The following is a 22,805-nucleotide window of genomic DNA, read 5'->3' as shown; positions in this document are numbered from 1 at the left end:
CCATTGTCCCTGCTTCTTGCTGACAGCCTTGTCCTGATTTTCCCTCTGGGTTCTGCTTGGCATTTCCTAATCCATCTCTGCACCATATGTCTTATTCAGAGTTGTTAGCAAACCCAAAAAGTTAGCAATTGGTCCAAACCATGCTGCAGTGCAGGTGGGGCAGATGTAACTTAGATGTGGGTGGGATGTGTTCAAACTGAAATCTAATAACCCACCCAAATCAAACTCTCTCTGCACATGTTACATCTTCCCCATCTGCAGTGCACTTGGTTTTGCCCAGTTGCTTGCTTTTTTGGTTAGCTGACAAACGTGAATAACCCCCCATATATTCGGCTGCCTTGATCATTCTGTTCCCAGGACACCTTCGCATGAAGGCGCAACCAGTGACCCTACCCTTAGCAAGTCCTAAATCTCCTTGAAGGGGTCTCCGGCTTTGCGCCTCTGTTCCTGCCAGTGCTAACCAGGCATGAAGATAGGGAACCCACCCTACTCAATCAGCATTGTGTACTCTGTGTAGGTTTTCCTACAGGGACATCAGGTTGACTTCCATCAGATCCTGTGGCACTTCCAGCTGTATCGTTAACCCTATCCCCAACCCTCCCACAGGGCCTAACCCTATCCTCCCATAGCCCTTTCCCTAGTGCCTAACCCTAACCTCTCCTCCTGTAACCTAACCCAAAACCTCTCCTCCCATAGCCTAACCTCCCCTGAAATAACCTAACCCTAAGTATTCCCGTAGTGCCTCACCCTAACCTTCCCTCCTGTAACCTAACCCAAAACCTCCCCTCCCGTAGCCTAACCCTAACCTCCCCTGAAATAACCTAACACTAAGTATTCCGGTCGTGCCTAACCCTAACCTCCCCTCCTGTAACCTAACCCAAAACATCCCCTCCCTATCTCCCCTAACTTCCCTTCAGGTAGCCTAACCCTAACCTCCCCTGAAATAACCTAACCCTAAGTCTTCCCCTAGTGCCTAACCATAACCTCTCCTCCCTCAGCCTAACCCTAATTTCCCTTAAGGTAGCCTAGCCCTAACCTCCCCTGACGTAAACTAAGTCTTTCCCTAGTGCCTAACCCTAAGCTCCCCTATGCAGCCTAACCCTCCACCTAGTGCATAACCCCTAACCTTCCCTTCCGTAGCATAACCGTAACCTCCCTTCCAGTAGCCTAACCCTCTGCTTAACCCTCCCCTAAGTGCTTAATTCTATTATCTCTTCCTACAGGCCAACCCTAACCCTCCCTTCCTGTAGCTAACCCTGTGCAGTGTTGACATTTCAACCATGTAGACACCATAATTGTCTGCATATGACTGTTAACAGAACCAGCTGCACCCTTTCTTCTTGTAACACCATTGTGAGGCTTTAGCAGTACTGTATATTTCATAGCAAGATGTTATAGCCGTCCATTATTTCTGCACCACTGCAAACGAATAATGAGAATAAGTAGAAGCACTGGTAGCTTTTGCTCCTGACAGTGCACTTGCCCAAGTGAGGGCAATTAATTCAGCATCCTGGACTGGATAAACTTAAGGCAAATAGTTACGTTCAATGACCTGATATAGAGAAAATATTGTATATCATGAGATATACTCCTCAACCCAAAACACCAGGGTGGAAATGTACAAAATTCGCCATTAGATGTGCGGTTTGTAAACTGTGATTTACTGAAGATCAAGCAATACATCAAAGTACATAATTTAAACAATGTAATTCCCAAAATGCAATCCTCATTGTGACCCTTATAAGCCATCCCGTGTGTCAGTGTGCCAAACCTAAGGTCACATAAAATAGTACAATAAAACAGAACTACGTGTCTCTGAGGTGGTAAGTAGCTTAAACTGTTGGAGTGATCTTGCCAGCCAGAACTTAAAAAACGTTAATCCTTTAAATATAAAGAAGTGTCCCCTCCCTCCTGGTCTGTATGAGCGCAGTCTGCTCAGAATCTTGTTCGGCACTCTGGAGGGCGAGAAGGATCGGACAGCTGCCCCTAGATAGTACCAGCACAAGGTCACTTCTGGTTCTCCTGGTGGGTTGGTACAAAGGGAACACTGTAAAAATACACTGCACATTGTAGTGGCACTACAAATGCCAGCATGCAGTTCATGGGGGTCATTCCGAGTTGATCGCTCGCTAGCTATTTTTTGCAGTGCTGCGATCAGATAGTCGCCGCCTATAGGGGAGTGTATTTTCGCTTTGCAAGTGTGCGATCACATGTGCAGCCGAGCGGTACAAAAACGTTTTGTGCAGTCTCTGAGTAGTCCAGAACTTACTCAGCCGCTGCGATAACTTCTGTCTGTCCGGGACCAGAATTTACGTCAGACACCCACCCTGCAAACGCTTGGACATGCCTGCGTTTTTCCAAACACTCACTGATAACGGTTAGTTTCCACCCATAACTGCCTTCTACCTTTTAAACACCTTCCGATCGCCAGTGTAATCGCTTTTTTCGCACCAATCCGCCGCTATGCCCCGATGCCCAGTGCAGTCATCCGACGCACCTGCGCATTACGATGCATACGCATGCAGAGTTCAGACCTGATTGCAGGCTGTACGAAAACGCAGCCTAGCGATCAACTCTGAATTACCCTCCTACTAGCGCCAACATACACCTGTGTGTTCTCTGCATCTTAAAAAAAAATAACTGGTATTCCCCTCATAATAAAAATATAATTTCCCCAGCAGTGAATTTAATAGTGATGCCTACAGCCACAGGGATAATTCATAAACCTGTAGTGCTCCTAATTAAATAGAAAATAAATTGCAGCGCCTGCAGCATTGAGGAGAATAAATAGTGGTTCCCCTTTATATAAAAGATAAAAAATGGCGATGGGATTAATAAAATAATGATTTCCCTGGAATTCATAAAACGAAACCCCTGGTAGCTAAAAGTGTAATAATGGCAGACACAGAATTACTACTAGTATGCCTCAGTTATACTGTATAACAATTGCGCCATCTTCATAATTAATTCATTATTGTCACCATCTGTAATGAATACCTGTTGGCTCCATAGTTTAATTATTTAAAGTCTTCAATTGCCGGTATTCAATTAACGGTGGTACTTTACAGCAGCTAATGGATTTGCCGTGGGCTACTCAATTATCCCCGATACCCAGTATTTAATGGGGGATTGGTTCACCTGGCAGGTGAAGCCAAATCTGCAATGAGTGTCCTTTTATTCCGTGATAAGTGCAGTGAAAGTACATAGGTCCGCAGCTTATCATTTTTTGTGCGGGCTAATAGAATTGGGGGGATAAAAACATTTGAAAACCCCCCATTTTTTGCAGCCGCAGCACTTTCGCCGCTAATTGGATAAGTCCCTTTTAGTCTTCTACTGCTATAATCCAATTCCAGCTAAGTATGACTTATAGAGCCAACATGCATATTGGCCCTCATTCCGAGTTGTTCGCTCGTTATTTTTCTTTTGCAACGGAGCGATTTGTCGCTAATGCGCATGCGCAATGTCCGCAGTGCGACTGCGCCAAGTAAATTTGCTATGCAGTTAGGTAATTTATTCACGGCATTACAAGGTTTTTTCTTCGTTCTGGTGATCGTAGTGTGATTGACAGGAAGTGGGTGTTTCTGGGCGGAAACAGGCCGTTTTATGGGTCTGTGTGAAAAAACGCAGGCGTTTCTGGGAAAAACGCGGGAGTGGCTGGAGAAACGGAAGAGTGTCTGGGCGAACGCTGGGTGTGTTTGTGACGTCAAACCAGGAACGACAAGCACCGAACTGATCGCAGTGGCAGAGTAAGTATCGAGCTACTCAGAAACTGCTAAGAAGTGTCTATTCGCAATTTTGCTAATCTTTCGTTCGCAATTTTGATAAGCTAAGATTCACTCCCAGTAGGCGGCGGCTTAGCGTGTGCAATGCTGCTAAAAGCAGCTTGCGAGCGAACAACTCGGAATGAGGGCCATTATTATTTATTAAGCAGTCACTACTACTTTATCATGTTACACCAGACACCACTATTTCATGTTTCACTTCTACTAATAGGATCACTATTATTTATTGTATATATTGTTTCTACTAGGCCAGACATGTTATTTTGTTATTATTACCATGGCAATATTATTTATGTTCTTAATTCTAGGTGTGTTATTCGTTATTGTACTTGGAACGAGTGGCGCTATAGTTGCATTTGCTACAAGCTAATAATATTTTTATTATGACGTGGATATTATTATTTTTTTACGGTGGGGACAACATTTGGGATGCACACATTTGTGGCACTACAGGTGCAAGCAGTTCTACAAACGTCAGCGTGAAAGATCAGTTACAGCTGTCAGTGTATGCAGGCAGGGGGCGGCTGGAGACTTGCAGCCTGGGGGCAGACTCAAACAAGTGACCCAGCTTCTCCCAGGGAATGCAATGCTAAAATGGCCCTGGAACCCTTAAATTGCACTGGTCTGGGGGACAGATGGCACCCTGCCCCCCTGCTTAGCCAGCCCCTGTATGCAGGTACAAGGGTCTGCCCAATACTGTTATATATTACCCTAGTAACCAATGGCAACCAAGAGGGGACCTATGTAAGAATGATGGCCCTCATTCCGAGTTGTTCGCTTGTTAATTTTTTTCGCTACGGAGCGATTAGTCGCAAACTGCGCATGCGCAATGTCCGCAGTGCGACTGCGCCAAGTAAATTTGCTATGCAGTTAGGTATTTTACTCATGGCATTACAAGGTTTTTTTTTCGTTCTGGTGATCGTAATGTGATTGACAGGAAGTGGGTGTTTCTGGGCGGAAACTGGCCGTTTTATGGGTGTGTGTGTAAAAACGCTGCTGTTTCTGGGAAAAACGCGGGAGTGTCTGAAGAAACGGGGGAGTGCCTGGGCGAACGCTGGGTGTGTTTGTGACGTCAAACCAGGAACTAAACGGACTGAGGTGATCGCAGTGTAGGAGTAAGTCTCGAGCTACTCAGAAACTGCTAAGAAATTTCTATTCGCAATTCTGCTAATCTTTCGTTCGCAATTCTGCTAAGCTAAGATTCACTCCCAGTAGGCGGCGGCTTAGTGTGTGCAATGCTGCTAAAAGCAGCTTGTGAGCGAACAACTCGGAATGAGGGCCGATGTGTGTGCAATTCTATCTATTCTTGTGTCATTTTTTGAATCTTGTTTATAGCATATTTACTGCTTTGTTATATATAGTAGTGACACATAAACATTTTATCTAATAACAATTATGTCTGATAAAAATGTATTGCTTTGTAAATTCTGTAGGTTCAAGTAATTGTAACAGGCTGCCAGGGGATACCCAGGTGGTAAACGAGGGAGAACCACTGCCTTAGAGGACTGGTAGGCTGGGCTCAGGAGTGTAAGTGGAGGCTTTTTGTTCCTTTATTTGATTTTATGTTGGGCAGAACACAGTACTCCAAGACCCCCCACCTCCATCCTCGCCAAGGTTATCACATGAGTAATCCGCAGAGTAAAACTATATTATTTCACATCTGATTTTACCGTTGGAATTGGCCTAAACCATGGGTCTTAACCTGCGGCCCTCCAACTGCTGTAGAACTACACACCTGCCTCAGTTTTAGCATGCCTTAATAGCAAAACTATGGCAGTGCATGTTGGGATGTGTAGTTCTACAACAGCTGCAGGGCCACAGGTTGAAGACCCAGGTTGAAAACCCATGGCCTACACGCAGCGGTCTGGCATATACCGCACGTTGGTTATAGGCTATTAAACTGCCATACATCCAGTGGCGTATCTGTAATGGGTGCAAGGTGTGCGGAGCACAAGGGCCCCTGGGAGTCCACACACCGTGCACCCATATAATTATACTTACTGCTCCGTCTACCTGGCGCTGTCTGCAGAATTGCAGAAATCTCCAGGAAAATGGCCACTGCGGCCATTTTCCCAGTCATTTCTGCATACACAGTAGAGATGTCCTCGGGAACAAGGCATGGGCGCCATGTTCAAGGAGACCTGTGCAGTAGACTCTGGCACAATGTAGGGATGGCCATCGTACTACCCTCCAATGATGGTTACCACCCCAAACACAGCCAGACATCACCGTCCGGCACTCACTGCAGTTGGTGTGACTTCCCTATTTGAATTTTGAACCACGATGCAGCCCCACCTTTGCAAGGAGGTCCAGGAACAGAGCCTTTCGTACCTAATGGAATGGGTCATGTTGGAGGGTATAACAGTGCAGCACTGTGTCAGTGTGTGTGGGGTGAGTGAAGCATCGGGTCCACAGCAATCATCAATGGCGGGAAACCATATGAACCTCTATAGTAAAACTATTCAACATTGACTGTGGACCATCAATGGTTTTGAGCCATTGATGGCCATTCTTAGCACAATGCCAGAGTCTACTGCACCACCGGTGAGGAGAGGGCCCAATCGGAGCCTACACATGGGCCCCCTCCTCTCTTAAACCGCCTGGATATACATATGTTGTTGTAGTGTATATTGGCGAACACCAAATAATTGTATTGTTTTAAATTGAGTCTTTCATTCGTCCTTTGGATTTTTGCTTTTCTTGTGTGATGAAGATGCTAAGTTGCTTTCTCCCGAGGAGAGCGAAGAGGGCTCAGATGTCGGCCTTGTCTTCTTCTTGTTCTTAATTTTGGACTCCTCGGAGGCAGTTTTTGATTTCTCATCCTTTGCTTTGCTTCTCACAGTAACCTTTGGCCTTTTCGTCGGGGACACAGATTGCTTTGACTTTTTTACTTTTACATTTAGTTTGGGGGGTTTACTAGGCTTTGGCTTCTTAGTGGGCTTGGTGAGTGAGGATTTTCTGAAGCCAGTCTTAGATTTTTTTGAGTTTTTAACTTTTACATTTAGCTTTGGAGGTTTAGCAGACTTTGGTTTCTTTGTAGGCTTCTTGGGTGGGGGCATTTTTGGGGTTGTCTCTGTGGCTTTGGCGACAGGTGGCCGTGTAGTCATGTCTGTGGGTAGTTTATAGCCAAAAGTGGATGAAGGTGGAGTTGAGATGGGTGCTGTAGGAGTCGTCGTCTTAACAGGGGATCTCGTTGTAGTTCTTGCTGGCTTTTTTAGAACCTTAACAGGTTTCTTCACCGATTTTATCTCCTCTCTGAGGATTTCAAGAACAGTTTCTGGAAGACAATGAAAAGGTCAATGTAGGTGTCGGTCTATATATAATACAATGACAGATCTGTAAGGAATATGAGTTTTTCTGTTTCTTCCATCTAGTCAACAGGTTATTGTCATAGTTTCAGTAGGCAATACATATCAGTGGTGGCTTTTATCTTGGGTGGCCGGTGGGGATCTGTTATGGTAAGATAATGTTATATTATGACCTCTAGGGGCTGCATTGGCTGCAGCCCCTAAAAGTCATAATAACACTATGTTACCATATTGTTGACTCCCGTCACTGTTGATATTGGAATTGCTGCATTTTATGGTAACTACAAGTCCCGGTTTTTCTCTCTGGAGGTATGGCAGCCCTAAGCAGACATCCAGGGCGTGTGCAGGGTCCGATCAGGCACCTTCTTCTCCGGCAGGTCAGTGGACTCTGGCATTGTGCCAGAGTCTACTGTACCTGCGCAGGTCTCCGGGAACAAGGCGCCCACACCGCTTTCACAGGACATCAGAAGATCCTTACAAAGAAATAAGGATCAAATAAGGTTAGAGATAAAATTAATGTAAAAAAAAAAAAGGGGCAGACTAGATGGGCCAAGTGGTTCTTATCTGCTGCCACATTCTATGTTTCTATGTTTCATCTCTATCGCGCATGCGCGATTAACCGGAAAATGCCCGCTGCCGCTCTGCAGCCAGCACCGGGCTGACAAAGTGTTTATTACAGGCCCTGATCAACCAATAGGCTGATCAGGCTGCAGCCTGTTGGTTGATCAGGCCCAAGGGGCATTGTGGTGAGTGAAATAATGTGTAATGGGCATTACGGTATGTGGCATAATGTGTAAGGGGCATTGCGGTGTGTGGAATAATGTGTAATGGGCATTACGGTATGTGGCATAATGTGTAAGGGGCATTGCGGTGTGTGAAATAATGTGTAATGGGCATTATGGTGTGTGGCATAATGTGTAAGGGGCATTGCGGTGTGTGGAATAATGTGTAATGGGCATTACGGTATGTGGCATAATGTGTAAGGGGTACTGCGGTGTGTAAAATAATAAGGGTTGGTGTGTTGCATTATAGTGTGGTACATAATGTGTAAGGGGCTACTTTTAGCTGTATAAAAGCAAAATAATTGGTGGTGTGGGGTGTACCACGCGGGTCTGCCCAAAGCTTTAAGATAAACTGGTTTCACCTTTTAAATGATTGACAATTTAGAGTTCATTTTGCCTTTTAAATGATTGCCCCTTTAAAACATCAGGCAGACTCGCCGGGAACTCGCAGATTCCTGGAAGGTGCAGGCTATTACATTATCCCCTCAGTGTTTAATGCCTAATTCAGCAGGTTCCCTGTACGTGAGGTGCTGATCCATGCTGTGTATCATTCCACCTGCAGGTTGGAACGAGCCAGCCCAAAATTAATTTGGATTCAGATGCTGGAACAGAAGATTTAATGATGACCGGACCAGACCTGTCACAGACTTGGACATAAATGCAGCCTGCTGCACAGCTGCTGTAATTCTCTGTGACGTCCGAAGGACATGACATCCGGGTAGAACCTAGAGATGAGCGCCTGAAATGTTTCGGGTTTTGTGTTTTGGTTTTGGGTTCGGTTCCGCGGCCGTGTTTTGGGTTCGACCGCGTTTTGGCAAAACCTCACCGAATTTTTTTTGTCGGATTCGGGTGTGTTTTGGATTCGGGTGTTTTTTTCAAAAAACCCTAAAAAACAGCTTAAATCATAGAATTTGGGGGTCATTTTGATCCCAAAGTATTATTAACCTCAAAAACCATAATTTCCACTCATTTTCAGTCTATTCTGAATACCTCACACCTCACAATATTATTTTTAGTCCTAAAATTTGCACCGAGGTCGCTGTGTGAGTAAGATAAGCGACCCTAGTGGCCGACACAAACACCGGGCCCATCTAGGAGTGGCACTGCAGTGTCACGCAGGATGTCCCTTCCAAAAAACCCTCCCCAAACAGCACATGACGCAAAGAAAAAAAGAGGCGCAATGAGGTAGCTGTGTGAGTAAGATTAGCGACCCTAGTGGCCGACACAAACACCGGGCCCATCTAGGAGTGGCACTGCAGTGTCACGCAGGATGTCCCTTCCAAAAAACCCTCCCTAAACAGCACATGACGCAAAGAAAAAAAGAGGCGCAATGAGGTAGCTGACTGTGTGAGTAAGATAAGCGACCCTAGTGGCCGACACAAACACCGGGCCCATCTAGGAGTGTCACTGCAGTGTCACGCAGGATGTCCCTTCCAAAAAACCCTCCCCAAACAGCACATGACGCAAAGAAAAAAAGAGGCGCAATGAGGTAGCTGACTGTGTGAGTAAGATAAGCGACCCTAGTGGCCGACACAAACACCGGGCCCATCTAGGAGTGGCACTGCAGTGTCACGCAGGATGTCCCTTCCAAAAAACCCTCCCCAAACAGCACATGACGCAAAGAAAAAAAGAGGCGCAATGAGGTAGCTGACTGTGTGAGTAAGATTAGCGACCCTAGTGGCCGACACAAACACCGGGCCCATCTAGGAGTGGCACTGCAGTGTCACGCAGGATGGCCCTTCCAAAAAACCCTCCCCAAACAGCACATGACGCAAAGAAAAAAAGAGGCGCAATGAGGTAGCTGACTGTGTGAGTAAGATAAGCGACCCTAGTGGCCGACACAAACACCGGGCCCATCTAGGAGTGGCACTGCAGTGTCACGCAGGATGTCCCTTCCAAAAAACCCTCCCCAAACAGCACATGACGCAAAGAAAAAAAGAGGCGCAATGAGGTAGCTGTGTGAGTAAGATTAGCGACCCTAGTGGCCGACACAAACACCGGGCCCATCTAGGAGTGGCACTGCAGTGTCACGCAGGATGTCCCTTCCAAAAAACCCTCCCCAAACAGCACATGACGCAAAGAAAAAAAGAGGCGCAATGAGGTAGCTGTGTGAGTAAGATTAGCGACCCTAGTGGCCGACACAAACACCGGGCCCATCTAGGAGTGGCACTGCAGTGTCACGCAGGATGTCCCTTCCAAAAAACCCTCCCCAAACAGCACATGACGCAAAGAAAAAAAGAGGCGCAATGAGGTAGCTGTGTGAGTAAGATTAGCGACCCTAGTGGCCGACACAAACACCGGGCCCATCTAGGAGTGTAACTGCAGTGTCACGCAGGATGTCCCTTCCAAAAAACCCTCCCCAAACAGCACATGACCCAAAGAAAAAAAGAGGCGCAATGAGGTAGCTGACTGTGTGAGTAAGATAAGCGACCCTAGTGGCCGACACAAACACCGGGCCCATCTAGGAGTGTCACTGCAGTGTCACGCAGGATGTCCCTTCCAAAAAACCCTCCCCAAACAGCACATGACGCAAAGAAAAAAAGAGGCGCAATGAGGTAGCTGACTGTGTGAGTAAGATAAGCGACCCTAGTGGCCGACACAAACACCGGGCCCATCTAGGAGTGGCACTGCAGTGTCACGCAGGATGTCCCTTCCAAAAAACCCTCCCCAAACAGCACATGACGCAAAGAAAAAAAGAGGCGCAATGAGGTAGCTGACTGTGTGAGTAAGATTAGCGACCCTAGTGGCCGACACAAACACCGGGCCCATCTAGGAGTGGCACTGCAGTGTCACGCAGGATGTCCCTTCCAAAAAACCCTCCCTAAACAGCACATGACGCAAAGAAAAATAAAAGAAAAAAGAGGTGCAAGATGGAATTGTCCTTGGGCCCTCCCACCCACCCTTATGTTGTATAAACAGGACATGCACACTTTAACCAACCCATCATTTCAGTGACAGGGTCTGCCACACGACTGTGACTGATATGACGGGTTGGTTTGGACCCCCCCCAAAAAAGAAGCAATTAATCTCTCCTTGCACAAACTGGCTCTACAGAGGCAAGATGTCCACCTCATCATCATCCTCCGATATATCACCGTGTACATCCCCCTCCTCACAGATTATCAATTCGTCCCCACTGGAATCCACCATCTCAGCTCCCTGTGTACTTTGTGGAGGCAATTGCTGCTGGTCAATGTCTCCGCGGAGGAATTGATTATAATTCATTTTAATGAACATCATCTTCTCCACATTTTCTGGATGTAACCTCGTACGCCGATTGCTGACAAGGTGAGCGGCGGCACTAAACACTCTTTCGGAGTACACACTTGTGGGAGGGCAACTTAGGTAGAATAAAGCCAGTTTGTGCAAGGGCCTCCAAATTGCCTCTTTTTCCTGCCAGTATAAGTACGGACTGTGTGACGTGCCTACTTGGATGCGGTCACTCATATAATCCTCCACCATTCTTTCAATGTTGAGAGAATCATATGCAGTGACAGTAGACGACATGTCCGTAATCGTTGTCAGGTCCTTCAGTCCGGACCAGATGTCAGCATCAGCAGTCGCTCCAGACTGCCCTGCATCACCGCCAGCGGGTGGGCTCGGAATTCTGAGCCTTTTCCTCGCACCCCCAGTTGCGGGAGAATGTGAAGGAGGAGATGTTGACAGGTCGCGTTCCGCTTGACTTGACAATTTTCTCACCAGCAGGTCTTTCAACCCCAGCAGACTTGTGTCTGCCGGAAAGAGAGATCCAAGGTAGGCTTTAAATCTAGGATCGAGCACGGTGGCCAAAATGTAGTGCTCTGATTTCAACAGATTGACCACCCGTGAATCCTTGTTAAGCGAATTAAGGGCTCCATCCACAAGTCCCACATGCCTAGCGGAATCGCTCCGTGTTAGCTCCTCCTTCAATGTCTCCAGCTTCTTCTGCAAAAGCCTGATGAGGGGAATGACCTGACTCAGGCTGGCAGTGTCTGAACTGACTTCACGTGTGGCAAGTTCAAAGGGCATCAGAACCTTGCACCACGTTGAAATCATTCTCCACTGCGCTTGAGACAGGTGCATTCCACCTCCTATATCGTGCTCAATTGTATAGGCTTGAATGGCCTTTTGCTGCTCCTCCAACCTCTGAAGCATATAGAGGGTTGAATTCCACCTCGTTACCACTTCTTGCTTCAGATGATGGCAGGGCAGGTTCAGTAGTTTTTGGTGGTGCTCCAGTCTTCTGTACGTGGTGCCTGTACGCCGAAAGTGTCCCGCAATTCTTCTGGCCACCGACAGCATCTCTTGCACGCCCCTGTCGTTTTTTAAAAAATTCTGCACCACCAAGTTCAAGGTATGTGCAAAACATGGGACGTGCTGGAATTTGCCCATATTTAATGCACACACAATATTGCTGGCGTTGTCCGATGCCACAAATCCACAGGAGAGTCCAATTGGGGTAAGCCATTCCGCGATGATCTTCCTCAGTTGCCGTAAGAGGTTTTCAGCTGTGTGCGTATTCTGGAAAGCGGTGATACAAAGCGTAGCCTGCCTAGGAAAGAGTTGGCGTTTGCGAGATGCTGCTACTGGTGCCGCCGCTGCTGTTCTTGCGGCGGAAGTCCATACATCTACCCAGTGGGCTGTCACAGTCATATAGTCCTGACCCTGCCCTGCTCCACTTGTCCACATGTCCGTGGTTAAGTGGACATTGGGTCCAGCTGCATTTTTTAGGACACTGGTGAGTCTTTTTCTGAGGTCCGTGTACATTTTCGGTATCGCCTGCCTAGAGAAGTGGAACCTAGATGGTATTTGGTAACGGGGGCACACTGCTTCAATAAATTGTCTAGTTCCCTGTGAACTAACGGCGGATACCGGACGCACGTCTAACACCAACATAGTTGTCAAGGCCTCAGTTATCCGCTTTGCAGCAGGATGACTGCTGTGATATTTCATCTTCCTCGCAAAGGACTGTTGAACAGTCAATTGCTTACTGGAAGTAGTACAAGTGGGCTTACGACTTCCCCTCTGGGATGACCATCGACTCCCAGCAGCAACAACAGCAGCGCCAGCAGCAGTAGGCGTTACACGCAAGGATGCATCGGAGGAATCCCAGGCAGGAGAGGACTCGTCAGAATTGCCAGTGACATGGCCTGCAGGACTATTGGCATTCCTGGGGAAGGAGGAAATTGACACTGAGGGAGTTGGTGGGGTGGTTTGCGTGAGCTTGGTTACAAGAGGAAGGGATTTACTGGTCAGTGGACTGCTTCCGCTGTCACCCAAAGTTTTTGAACTTGTCACTGACTTATTATGAATGCGCTGCAGGTGACGTATAAGGGAGGATGTTCCGAGGTGGTTAACGTCCTTACCCCTACTTATTACAGCTTGACAAAGGGAACACACGGCTTGACACCTGTTGTCCGCATTTCTGTTGAAATAGTTCCACACCGAAGAGCTGATTTTTTTGGTATTTTCACCAGGCATGTCAACGGCCATATTCCTCCCACGGACAACAGGTGTCTCCCCGGGTGCCTGACTTAAACAAACCACCTCACCATCAGAATCCTCCTGGTCAATTTCCTCCCCAGCGCCAGCAACACCCATATCCTCCTCATCCTGGTGTACTTCAACACTGACATCTTCAATCTGACTATCAGGAACTGGACTGCGGGTGCTCCTTCCAGCACTTGCAGGGGGCGTGCAAATGGTGGAAGGCGCATGCTCTTCACGTCCAGTGTTGGGAAGGTCAGGCATCGCAACCGACACAATTGGACTCTCCTTGTGGATTTGGGATTTCGAAGAACGCACAGTTCTTTGCGGTGCTTTTGCCAGCTTGAGTCTTTTCAGTTTTCTAGCGAGAGGCTGAGTGCTTCCATCCTCATGTGAAGCTGAACCACTAGCCATGAACATAGGCCAGGGCCTCAGCCATTCCTTGCCACTCCGTGTGGTAAATGGCATATTGGCAAGTTTACGCTTCTCCTCCGACAATTTTATTTTAGGTTTTGGAGTCCTTTTTTTACTGATATTTGGTGTTTTGGATTTGACATGCTCTGTACTATGACATTGGGCATCGGCCTTGGCAGACGACGTTGCTGGCATTTCATCGTCTCGGCCATGACTAGTGGCAGCAGCTTCAGCACGAGGTGGAAGTGGATCTTGATCTTTCCCTAATTTTGGAACCTCAACATTTTTGTTCTCCATATTTTAATAGGCACAACTAAAAGGCACCTCAGGTAAACAATGGAGATGGATGGATACTAGTATACAATTATGAATGGACTGCCGAGTGCCGACACAGAGGTAGCTACAGCCGTGGACTACCGTACTGTACTGTGTCTGCTGCTAATATAGACTGGATGATAATGAGATGTAGTATGTATAAAGAAGAAAGAAAAAAAAACCACGGGTAGGTGGTATACAATTATGGATGAACTGCCGAGTGCCGACACAGAGGTAGCTACAGCCGTGGACTACCGTACTGTACTGTGTCTGCTGCTAATATAGACTGGATGATAATGAGATGTAGTATGTATGTATAAAGAAGAAAGAAAAAAAAAACCACGGGTAGGTGGTATACAATTATGGATGGACTGCCGAGTGCCGACACAGAGGTAGCTACAGCCGTGGACTACCGTACTGTACTGTGTCTGCTGCTAATATAGACTGGTTGATAATGAGATGTAGTATGTATAAAGAAGAAAGAAAAAAAAACCACGGGTAGGTGGTATACAATTATGGATGGACTGCCAAGTGCCGACACAGAGGTAGCTACAGCCGTGGACTACCGTACTGTACTGTGTCTGCTGCTAATATAGACTGGATGATAATGAGATGTAGTATGTATAAAGAAGAAAGAAAAAAAAACCACGGGTAGGTGGTATACAATTATGGATGGACTGCCGAGTGCCGACACAGAGGTAGCTACAGCCGTGGACTACCGTACTGTACTGTGTCTGCTGCTAATATAGACTGGATGATAATGAGATGTAGTATGTATGTATAAAGAAGAAAGAAAAAAAAAACACGGGTAGGTGGTATACAATTATGGATGGACTGCCGAGTGCCGACACAGAGGTAGCTACAGCCGTGAACTATCGTACTGTACTGTGTCTGCTGCTAATATAGACTGGTTGATAATGAGATGTAGTATGTATAAAGAAGAAAGAAAAAAAAACCACGGGTAGGTGGTATACAATTATGGATGGACTGCCAAGTGCCGACACAGAGGTAGCTACAGCCGTGGACTACCGTACTGTACTGTGTCTGCTGCTAATATAGACTGGATGATAATGAGATGTAGTATGTATGTATAAAGAAGAAAGAAAAAAAAACACGGGTAGGTGGTATACAATTATGGATGGACTGCCGAGTGCCGACACAGAGGTAGCTACAGCCGTGGACTACCGTACTGTACTGTGTCTGCTGCTAATATAGACTGGTTGATAATGAGATGTAGTATGTATAAAGAAGAAAGAAAAAAAAACCACGGGTAGGTGGTATACAATTATGGATGGACTGCCAAGTGCCGACACAGAGGTAGCTACAGCCGTGGACTACCGTACTGTACTGTGTCTGCTGCTAATATAGACTGGATGATAATGAGATGTAGTATGTATGTATAAAGAAGAAAGAAAAAAAAACCACGGGTAGGTGGTATACAATTATGGACGGACTGCCGAGTGCCGACACAGAGGTATCTACAGCCGTGGACTACCGTACTGTACTGTGTCTGCTGCTAATATAGACTGGATGATAATGAGATGTAGTATGTATAAAGAAGAAAGGAAAAAAAACCCACGGGTAGGTGGTATACAATTATGGATGGACTGCCGAGTGCCGACACAGAGGTAGCTACAGCCGTGGACTACCGTACTGTACTGTGTCTGCTGCTAATATAGACTGGTTGATAATGAGATGTAGTATGTATGTATAAAGAAGAAAGAAAAAAAAACCACGGGTAGGTGGTATACAATTATGGACGGACTGCCGAGTGCCGACACAGAGGTAGCTACAGCCGTGTACTACCGTACTGTACTGTGTCTGCTGCTAATATAGACTGGATGATAATGAGATGTAGTATGTATAAAGATGAAAGAAAAAAAAAACCACGGGTAGGTGGTATACAATTATGGATGGACTGCCGAGTGCCGACACAGAGGTAGCTACAGCCGTGGACTACTGTACTGTACTGTGTCTGCTGCTAATATAGACTGGATGATAATGAGATGTAGTATGTATAAAGAAGAAAGAAAAAAAAACCACGGGTAGGTGGTATACAATTATGGATGGACTGCCGAGTGCCGACACAGAGGTAGCTACAGCCGTGAACTACCGTACTGTGTCTGCTGCGACTGGATGATAAATAATGATATAAAAAATATATATATATCACTACTGCAGCCGGACAGGTATATATTATATAATGACGGACCTGCTGGACACTGTCTGTCAGCAGAATGAGTTTTTTATAGAATAAAAAAAAAAACACCACACAAGTCACACGACGAGTGTTTAACTTTTTCAGGCAATCACAATATAGTATACTATACTGGTGGTCAGTGTGGTCAGGTCACTGGTCAGTCACACTGGCAGTGGCACTCCTGCCTGCAGCAAAAGTGTGCACTGTTTAATTTTAATAATATGTATGTACTCCTGGCTCCTGCTATAACCTATAACTGCTCCCCAGTCTCCCCCACAATTAAGCTGTGTGAGCACAGTCAGATATTATACATAGATGATGCAGCACACTGGGCTGAGCACAGATATGGTATGTGACTGAGTCACTGTGTATCGTTTTTTTCAGGCAGAGAACGGATTATATTAAATAAAACTGCACTGGTGGTCACTGGTCAGTGGTCAGTCACTAGTAAACTCTGCACTCTCTAGTACTCCTAAGCTCCAGTAAATCAAGTGTCTCTGTTTCAATCTCACTCTCTCTCTTCTAATCTAAATGGAGAGGACGCCAGCCACGTCCTCTCCCTATCAATCTCAATGCACGTGTGAAAATGGCGGCGACGCGCGGCTCCTTATATAGAATCCGAGTCTCGCGATAGAATCCGAGCCTCGCGAGAATCCGACAGCGTCATGATGACGTTCGGGCGCGCTCGGGTTAACCGAGCAAGGCGGGAAGATCCGAGTCGCTCGGACCCGTGTAAAAAAACATGAAGTTCGGGCGGGTTCGGATTCCGAGGAACCGAACCCGCTCATCTCTAGTAGAACCATCAGCAGACTCCTGATAGCTTACCCGACGCGCTCTCCAGCAAGCGGATGCTGTAATACCGATCTCATATATTATACAGTACTTACTCTCTGGAGTCACATTTCTGAGTGATTTGCACATGCGCACTGGAGATGCCCCCGGGAATAAAGTGCGGGCGCCATGTTCCCGTAGACCTGCACATGCGCAGTAGACTCTGGCATAATGGGGTCTGGGGTCTGTTGAAGCGGTGGGGTCTCATCATAATGCCTGATTCTGCGTTGTTTCCGTGCGGCTTTTGCTGCACTTGTGCTTGTGACATTATGCCTGTACAATACCCTTCTCTGGTGTACATCTGTGTGTCAGAATATGACTGAGACACCCCCTGATGCTGCAATCATGCTTTGTGCGTCATTACACACCATAAGTTGCACCACTGACACTTACACCAGCCCTAAGATCATGTGTCTGAGCATAGCCTCCAGTGAGAGCGATTCAGCGTCTCTGTATATACAGCCACTTTCAGCAGCACACCCATACTACACTGCGTCTGATCCGCCAGACCCCTGTAATGGGGAGTGTATGTACCTGGGGCAGTGGGAGTACTGTGTCTAGGGCCCTTGGGGTAGAGTGGATAGATTATGTCCCTAAGGCCGGGAAGGGGGGAGTAAGGTGGGTAGTGTATGTCCCTGGGGTAGGGGGGTGGTACGGTGGGTGTATGTCCCCAGCCTCGGGGGGCTCAGTGTATGTCTAGGGGTTGGGTTTGTTCTGGAGGCTCGTAGTAGGGTGGATTACGGCTATGTTCTGGAGACGGGTAGTGGTTATGGTGGGTACTGTATGGTGAGGCCCGGAGCACGAGTTCCATACACTCTGCCACCGCTAGGAGCAGGATGGACATAGTAGCAGTGCAGAGCAGGAAGGCTGGCTGGGAGTAGTAGTGGGAAGCAGGAGGCAGGATGGGAGTAGTAGCAGTGCAGAGCTGGGGAGCAGGCTGGGAGTAGTGATAGTGGGAAGCAGGGGGCAGAATGGGAGTAGTCGCAGTGCAGAGCAGGGGGGCAGGCTGGGAGTAGTGATAGTGGGAAGCAGGGGACAGGATGGGAGTAGTAGCAGTGCAGAGCAGGAAGGCTGGCTGGGAGTAGTGATAGTGGGAAGCAGGGGGCAGGATGAGCGTAGTAGCAGTGCAGAGCAGGGGAGCAGGCTGGGAGTAGTGATAGTGGGAAGCAGGGGGCAGAATGGGAGTAGTAGCAGTGCAGAACAGGGGGGCAGGCTGGAAATAGTGAAAGTGGGAAGCAGGGGGCAGAATGGGAGTAGTCGCAGTGCAGAGCAGGAAGGCTGGCTGGGAGTAGCGATAGTGGGAAGCAGGGGGCAGGATGGGCGTAGTAGCAGTGCAGAGCAGGAAGGCAGGCTGGGAGTAGTGATAGTGGGAAGCAGGGAGCAGGATGGGAGTAGTAGCAGTGCAGAGCAGGAAGGCTGGCTGGGAGTAGTGATAGTGGGAAGCAGGGGGCAGGATGAGCGTAGTAGCAGTGCAGAGCAGGGGAGCAGGCTGGGAGTAGTGATAGTGGGAAGCAGGGGGCAGAATGGGAGTAGTAGCAGTGCAGAACAGGGGGGCAGGCTGGAAATAGTGATAGTGGGAAGCAGGGGGCAGAATGGGAGTAGTAGTGGGAATCTGGGAACAATGGAAATAGTAGTATGGATCAGGGGGCAGGATGAAAGTAGTAATAGTGCAGGGAAGGCTGGGAGTAATGGCAGTGTAGAGCAGGGGGACATGCTAGGAGTACTAGTGGGAAGCAGGGAGCAGACTGGGAGTAGTAGTGGAAAGCAGGGGGCAGACTGGGAGTAGTAGTGGGAAGCAGGGAGCAGACTGGGAGTAGTAGTGGAAAGCAGGGGGCAGACTGGGAGTAGTAGTGAGAAGCAGGGGGCCGGATGGGAGTTGTGCTAGTGTGGATCAGGGGTAGGATAGGAATAGTAATAGTGCAGAGCAGGAAGGCAGGCTGGGAGTAGTGGTAGTAGTGAGTAGGAGTCAGAATGGGAGTAGTAGTGGGAAGCAGGGGGCAGGCTTGGAGTAGGAATAGTGCAGATCAGGGGGCAGGATGGGAGTAGTAGTAATTGTAGTGCAGAACAGGGGGGTGGCTGGGAGTAGAAGGGGGAAGCAAGGATCAGGATGGGAGTAGTAGTTGGGAAGCAAGGGGCAGACTGGGAGTAGTAGTGGGAAGCAGGGAGCAGACTGGGAGTACTAGTGGGAAGCAGGGGGCAGGCTTGGAGTTGTACTAGTGTGAATCAGTGATAGGATGAGAGTAGTAATAGTGCAGAGCAGGAAGGCAGACTGGGAGTAGTAGTAGTGGTGAGTAGGAGTCAGAATGGGACTAGTAGTGGGAAGCAGGGGGCAGGATGGGAGTAGTAGTGTAAATCAGGGGGCAGGTTGGGAGTAGTGGTAGTGGGCATCAGGAGGGAGGCTTGGAGTAGTAGTAGCAGCGAGAAGGAGGGGGTAGTATGAGAGTAGTAGTGGGAAGCAGGGTGCAGGATGGGAGTAGTAGTGGGAAGCAGGGGACAGGATGGGAGTAGTGGGGAGCAGAAGGGAGGCTTGGAGTAGTAGTAGCGAGAAAAAGGGGTAGCATGGAAGTAGTAGTGGGAAGTGGGGGCAGGATGGGAGTAGTGGTAGTGGTGAGTAGGAGTCAGAATGGGACTAGTAGTGGGAAGCAGGGGGCAGGATGGGAGTAGTAGTGGGAAGCAGGAGGCAGGATGGGAGTAGTAGCAGTGCAGAGCTGGGGAGCAGGCTGGGAGTAGTGATTGTGGGAAGCAGGAGGCAGGATGGGAGTAGTAGCAGTGCAGAGCAGGAAGGCTAGCTGGGAGTAGCGATAGTGGGAAGCAGGGGGCAGGATGGGCGTAGTAGCAGTGCAGAGCAGGGGAGCAGGCTGGGAGTAGTGATAGTGGGAAGCAGGGGGCAGAATGGGAGTAGTAGCAGTGCAGAGCAGGGGGGCAGGCTGGGAATAGTGATAGTGGGAATCAGGGGGCAGAATGGGAGTAGTAGTGGGAATCTGGGAACAATGGAAATAGTAGTATGGATCAGGGGGCAGGATGAAAGTAGTAATAGTGCAGGGAAGGCTGGGAGTAATGGTAGTGTAGAGTAGGGGGGCAGGCTAGGAGTAGTAGTGGGAAGCTGGGGTCATACTGTAAGTAGTAGTGGGAAGCAGGGGTCATGCTGCGAGTAGTAGTGGGTAGCAGGGGCAGACTGGGAGTAGTTGTAGTATGGATCAGGAGGCAAGATGGGAGTAGCAGTAGTAGTAGTGCAGAGCAGGATGGCAGACTGGGAGTAGTAGTTGGAAGCAGGGAGCAGACTGGGAGTAGTAGTGGAAAGCAGGGGGCAGACTGGGAGTAGTAGTGGGAAGCAGGGAGCATACTGGGAGTAGTAGTGGAAAGCAGGGGGAAGACTGGGAGTAGTAGTGAGAAGCAGGGGGCAGGATGGGAGTTGTGCTAGTGTGGATCAGGGGTATGATGGGAGTAGTAATAGTGCAGAGCAGGAAGGCAGGCTGGGAGTAGTGGTAGTAGTGAGTAGGAGTCAGAATCGGAGTATTAGTGGGAAGCAGGGGGCAGGCTTGGAGTAGTAATAGTGCAGATCAGGGGGCAGGATGGGAGTAGTAGTAATAGTAGTGCAGAACAGGGGGGTAGGCTGGGAGTAGAAGGGGGAAGCATGGATCAGGATGGGAGTAGTAGTTGGGAAGCAAGGGGCAGACTGGGAGTAGTAGTGGGAAGCAGGGAGCAGACTGGGAGTCCTAGTGGGAAGCAGGGGGCAGGCTTGGAGTTGTACTAGTGTAAATCAGTGATAGGATGGGTGTAGTAATAGTGCAGAGCAGGAAGGCAGACTGGGAGTAGTAGTTGTGGTGAGTAGGGGTCAGAATGGGACTAGTAGTGGGAAGCAGGGGGCAGGATGGGAGTAGTAGTGTAATCAGGGGGCAGGTTGGGAGTAGTGGTAGTGGGCATCAGGAGGGAGGCTTGGAGTAGTAGTAGCAGCAGCGAGAAGGAGGGGGTAGGATGAAAGTAGTAGTGGGAAGCAGGGTGCAGGATGGGAGTAGTAGTGGGAAGCAGGGGACAGGATGGGAGTAGTGGGGAGCAGAAGGGAGGCTTGGAGTAGTAGTAGCGAGAAGAAGGGGGAGGATGGGAGTAGTAGTGGGAAGCAGGGGGAAGGATGGGAGTAGTAGTGTAAATCAGGGGGCAGGTTGGGAGTAGTGGTAGTTGGCAGCAGGAGGGAGGTTTGGAGTAGTAGTGAGAAGGAGGGGGTAGGATAAGAGTAGTAGTGGGAAGCAGGGTGCAGGATGGGAGTAGTAGTGGGAAGCAGGGGACAGGATGGGAGTAGTGGGGAGCATAAGGGAGGCTTGGAGTAGTAGTAGCAAGAAGAAGGGGGTAGGATGGGAGTAGTAGTGGGAAGTGGGGGCAGGATGGGAGTAGTGGTAGTGGTGAGTAGGAGTCAGAATGGGAATAGTAGTGGGAAGCAGGAGGCAGGATGGGCGTAGTAGCAGTGCAGAGCTGGGGAGCAGGCTGGGAGTAGTGATAGTGGGAAGCAGGAGGCAGGATGGGAGCAGTAGCAGTGCAGAGCAGGGGAGCAGGCTGGGAGTAGTGATAGTGGGAAGCAGGGGGCAGGATGGGAGTAGTAGCAGTGCAGAGCAGGAAGGCTGGTTGGGAGTAGCGAGAGTGGGAAGCAGGGGGCAGGATGGGCGTAGTAGCAGTGCAGAGCAGGAAGGCAGGCTGGGAGTAGTGATAGTGGGAAGCAGGGGGCAGGATGGGAGTAGTAGCAGTGCAGAGCAGGAAGGCTGGCTGGGAGTAGTGATAGTGGGAAGCAGGGGGCAGGATGGGCATAGTAGCAGTGCAGAGCAGGGGAGCAGGCTGGGAGTAGTGAAAGTGGGAAGCAGGGGGCAGAATGGGAGTAGTAGCAGTGCAGAGCAGGGGGGCAGGCTGGGAATAGTGATAGTGGGAAGCAGGGGGCAGAATGGGAGTAGTAGTGGGAATCTGGGAACAATGGAAATAGTAGTATGGATCAGGGGGCAGGATGAAAGTAGTAATATGTGCAGGGAAGGCTGGGAGTAATGGTAGTGTTGAGCAGGGGGGCAGGCTAGGAGTAGTGATAGTGGGAAGCTGGGGTCATACTGGAAGTAGTAGTGGGAAGCAGGGGTCATGCTGAGAGTAGTAGTGGGTAGCAGGGGCAGACTGGGAGTAGTTGTAGTATGGAACAGGAGGCAAGATGGGAGTAGCAGTAGTAGTAGTGCAGAGCAGGATGGCAGACTGGGAGTAGTAGTGGGAAGCAGGGCTCAGACTGGGAGTAGTAGTGGAAAGCAGGGGGCAGACTGGGAGTAGTATTGGGAAGCAGGGAGCAGACTGGGAGTAGTAGTGGGAAGCAGGGAGCAGACTGGGAGTAGTAGTGGAAAGCAGGGGGCAGACTGGGAGTAGTAGTGAGAAGCAGGGGGCGGATGGGAGTTGTGCTAGTGTGGATCAGGGGTATGATGGGAGTAGTAATAGTGCAGAGCAGGAAGGCAGGCTGGGAGTAGTGGTAGTAGTGAGTAGGAGTCAGAATGGGAGTAGTAGTGGGAAGCAGGGGGCAGGCTTGGAGTAGTAATAGTGCAGATCAGGGGGCAGGATGGGAGTAGTAGTAATAGTAGTGCAGAACAGGGGGGTAGACTGGGAGTAGAAGGGGAAGCAGGGAGCATGCTGGGAGTAGTAGTGGAAAGCAGGGGGCAGACTGGGAGTAGTAGTGAGAAGCAGGGGGCAGGAT

The 22,805-nt window shown here is 48.8% G+C and overlaps 1 protein-coding gene across 1 annotated transcript in view; it reads right to left on the bottom strand.

Annotated features, from left to right (window-relative positions):
• Positions 1 to 1,644: 1,644 nt before the first annotated feature.
• Positions 1,645 to 22,805, bottom strand: part of HHIPL2 (HHIP like 2) — a 218,598-nt gene continuing 197,437 nt past the window's right edge. The window contains exon 11 of the mRNA XM_063919427.1: positions 1,645 to 7,059. Coding sequence (XP_063775497.1) covers positions 6,455 to 7,059 — 605 coding nt within the window. The 3' untranslated portion in view covers positions 1,645 to 6,454. The remainder of the gene's footprint in view (positions 7,060 to 22,805) is intronic.

The sequence above is a fragment of the Pseudophryne corroboree genome, chromosome 4 (genome assembly GCF_028390025.1).
Source record: "Pseudophryne corroboree isolate aPseCor3 chromosome 4, aPseCor3.hap2, whole genome shotgun sequence".
NCBI lineage: Eukaryota > Metazoa > Chordata > Amphibia > Anura > Myobatrachidae > Pseudophryne > Pseudophryne corroboree.
The sequence above is the reverse complement of the archived record's forward strand: the minus strand, read 5'-3'. Positions and strand labels throughout refer to the sequence as shown.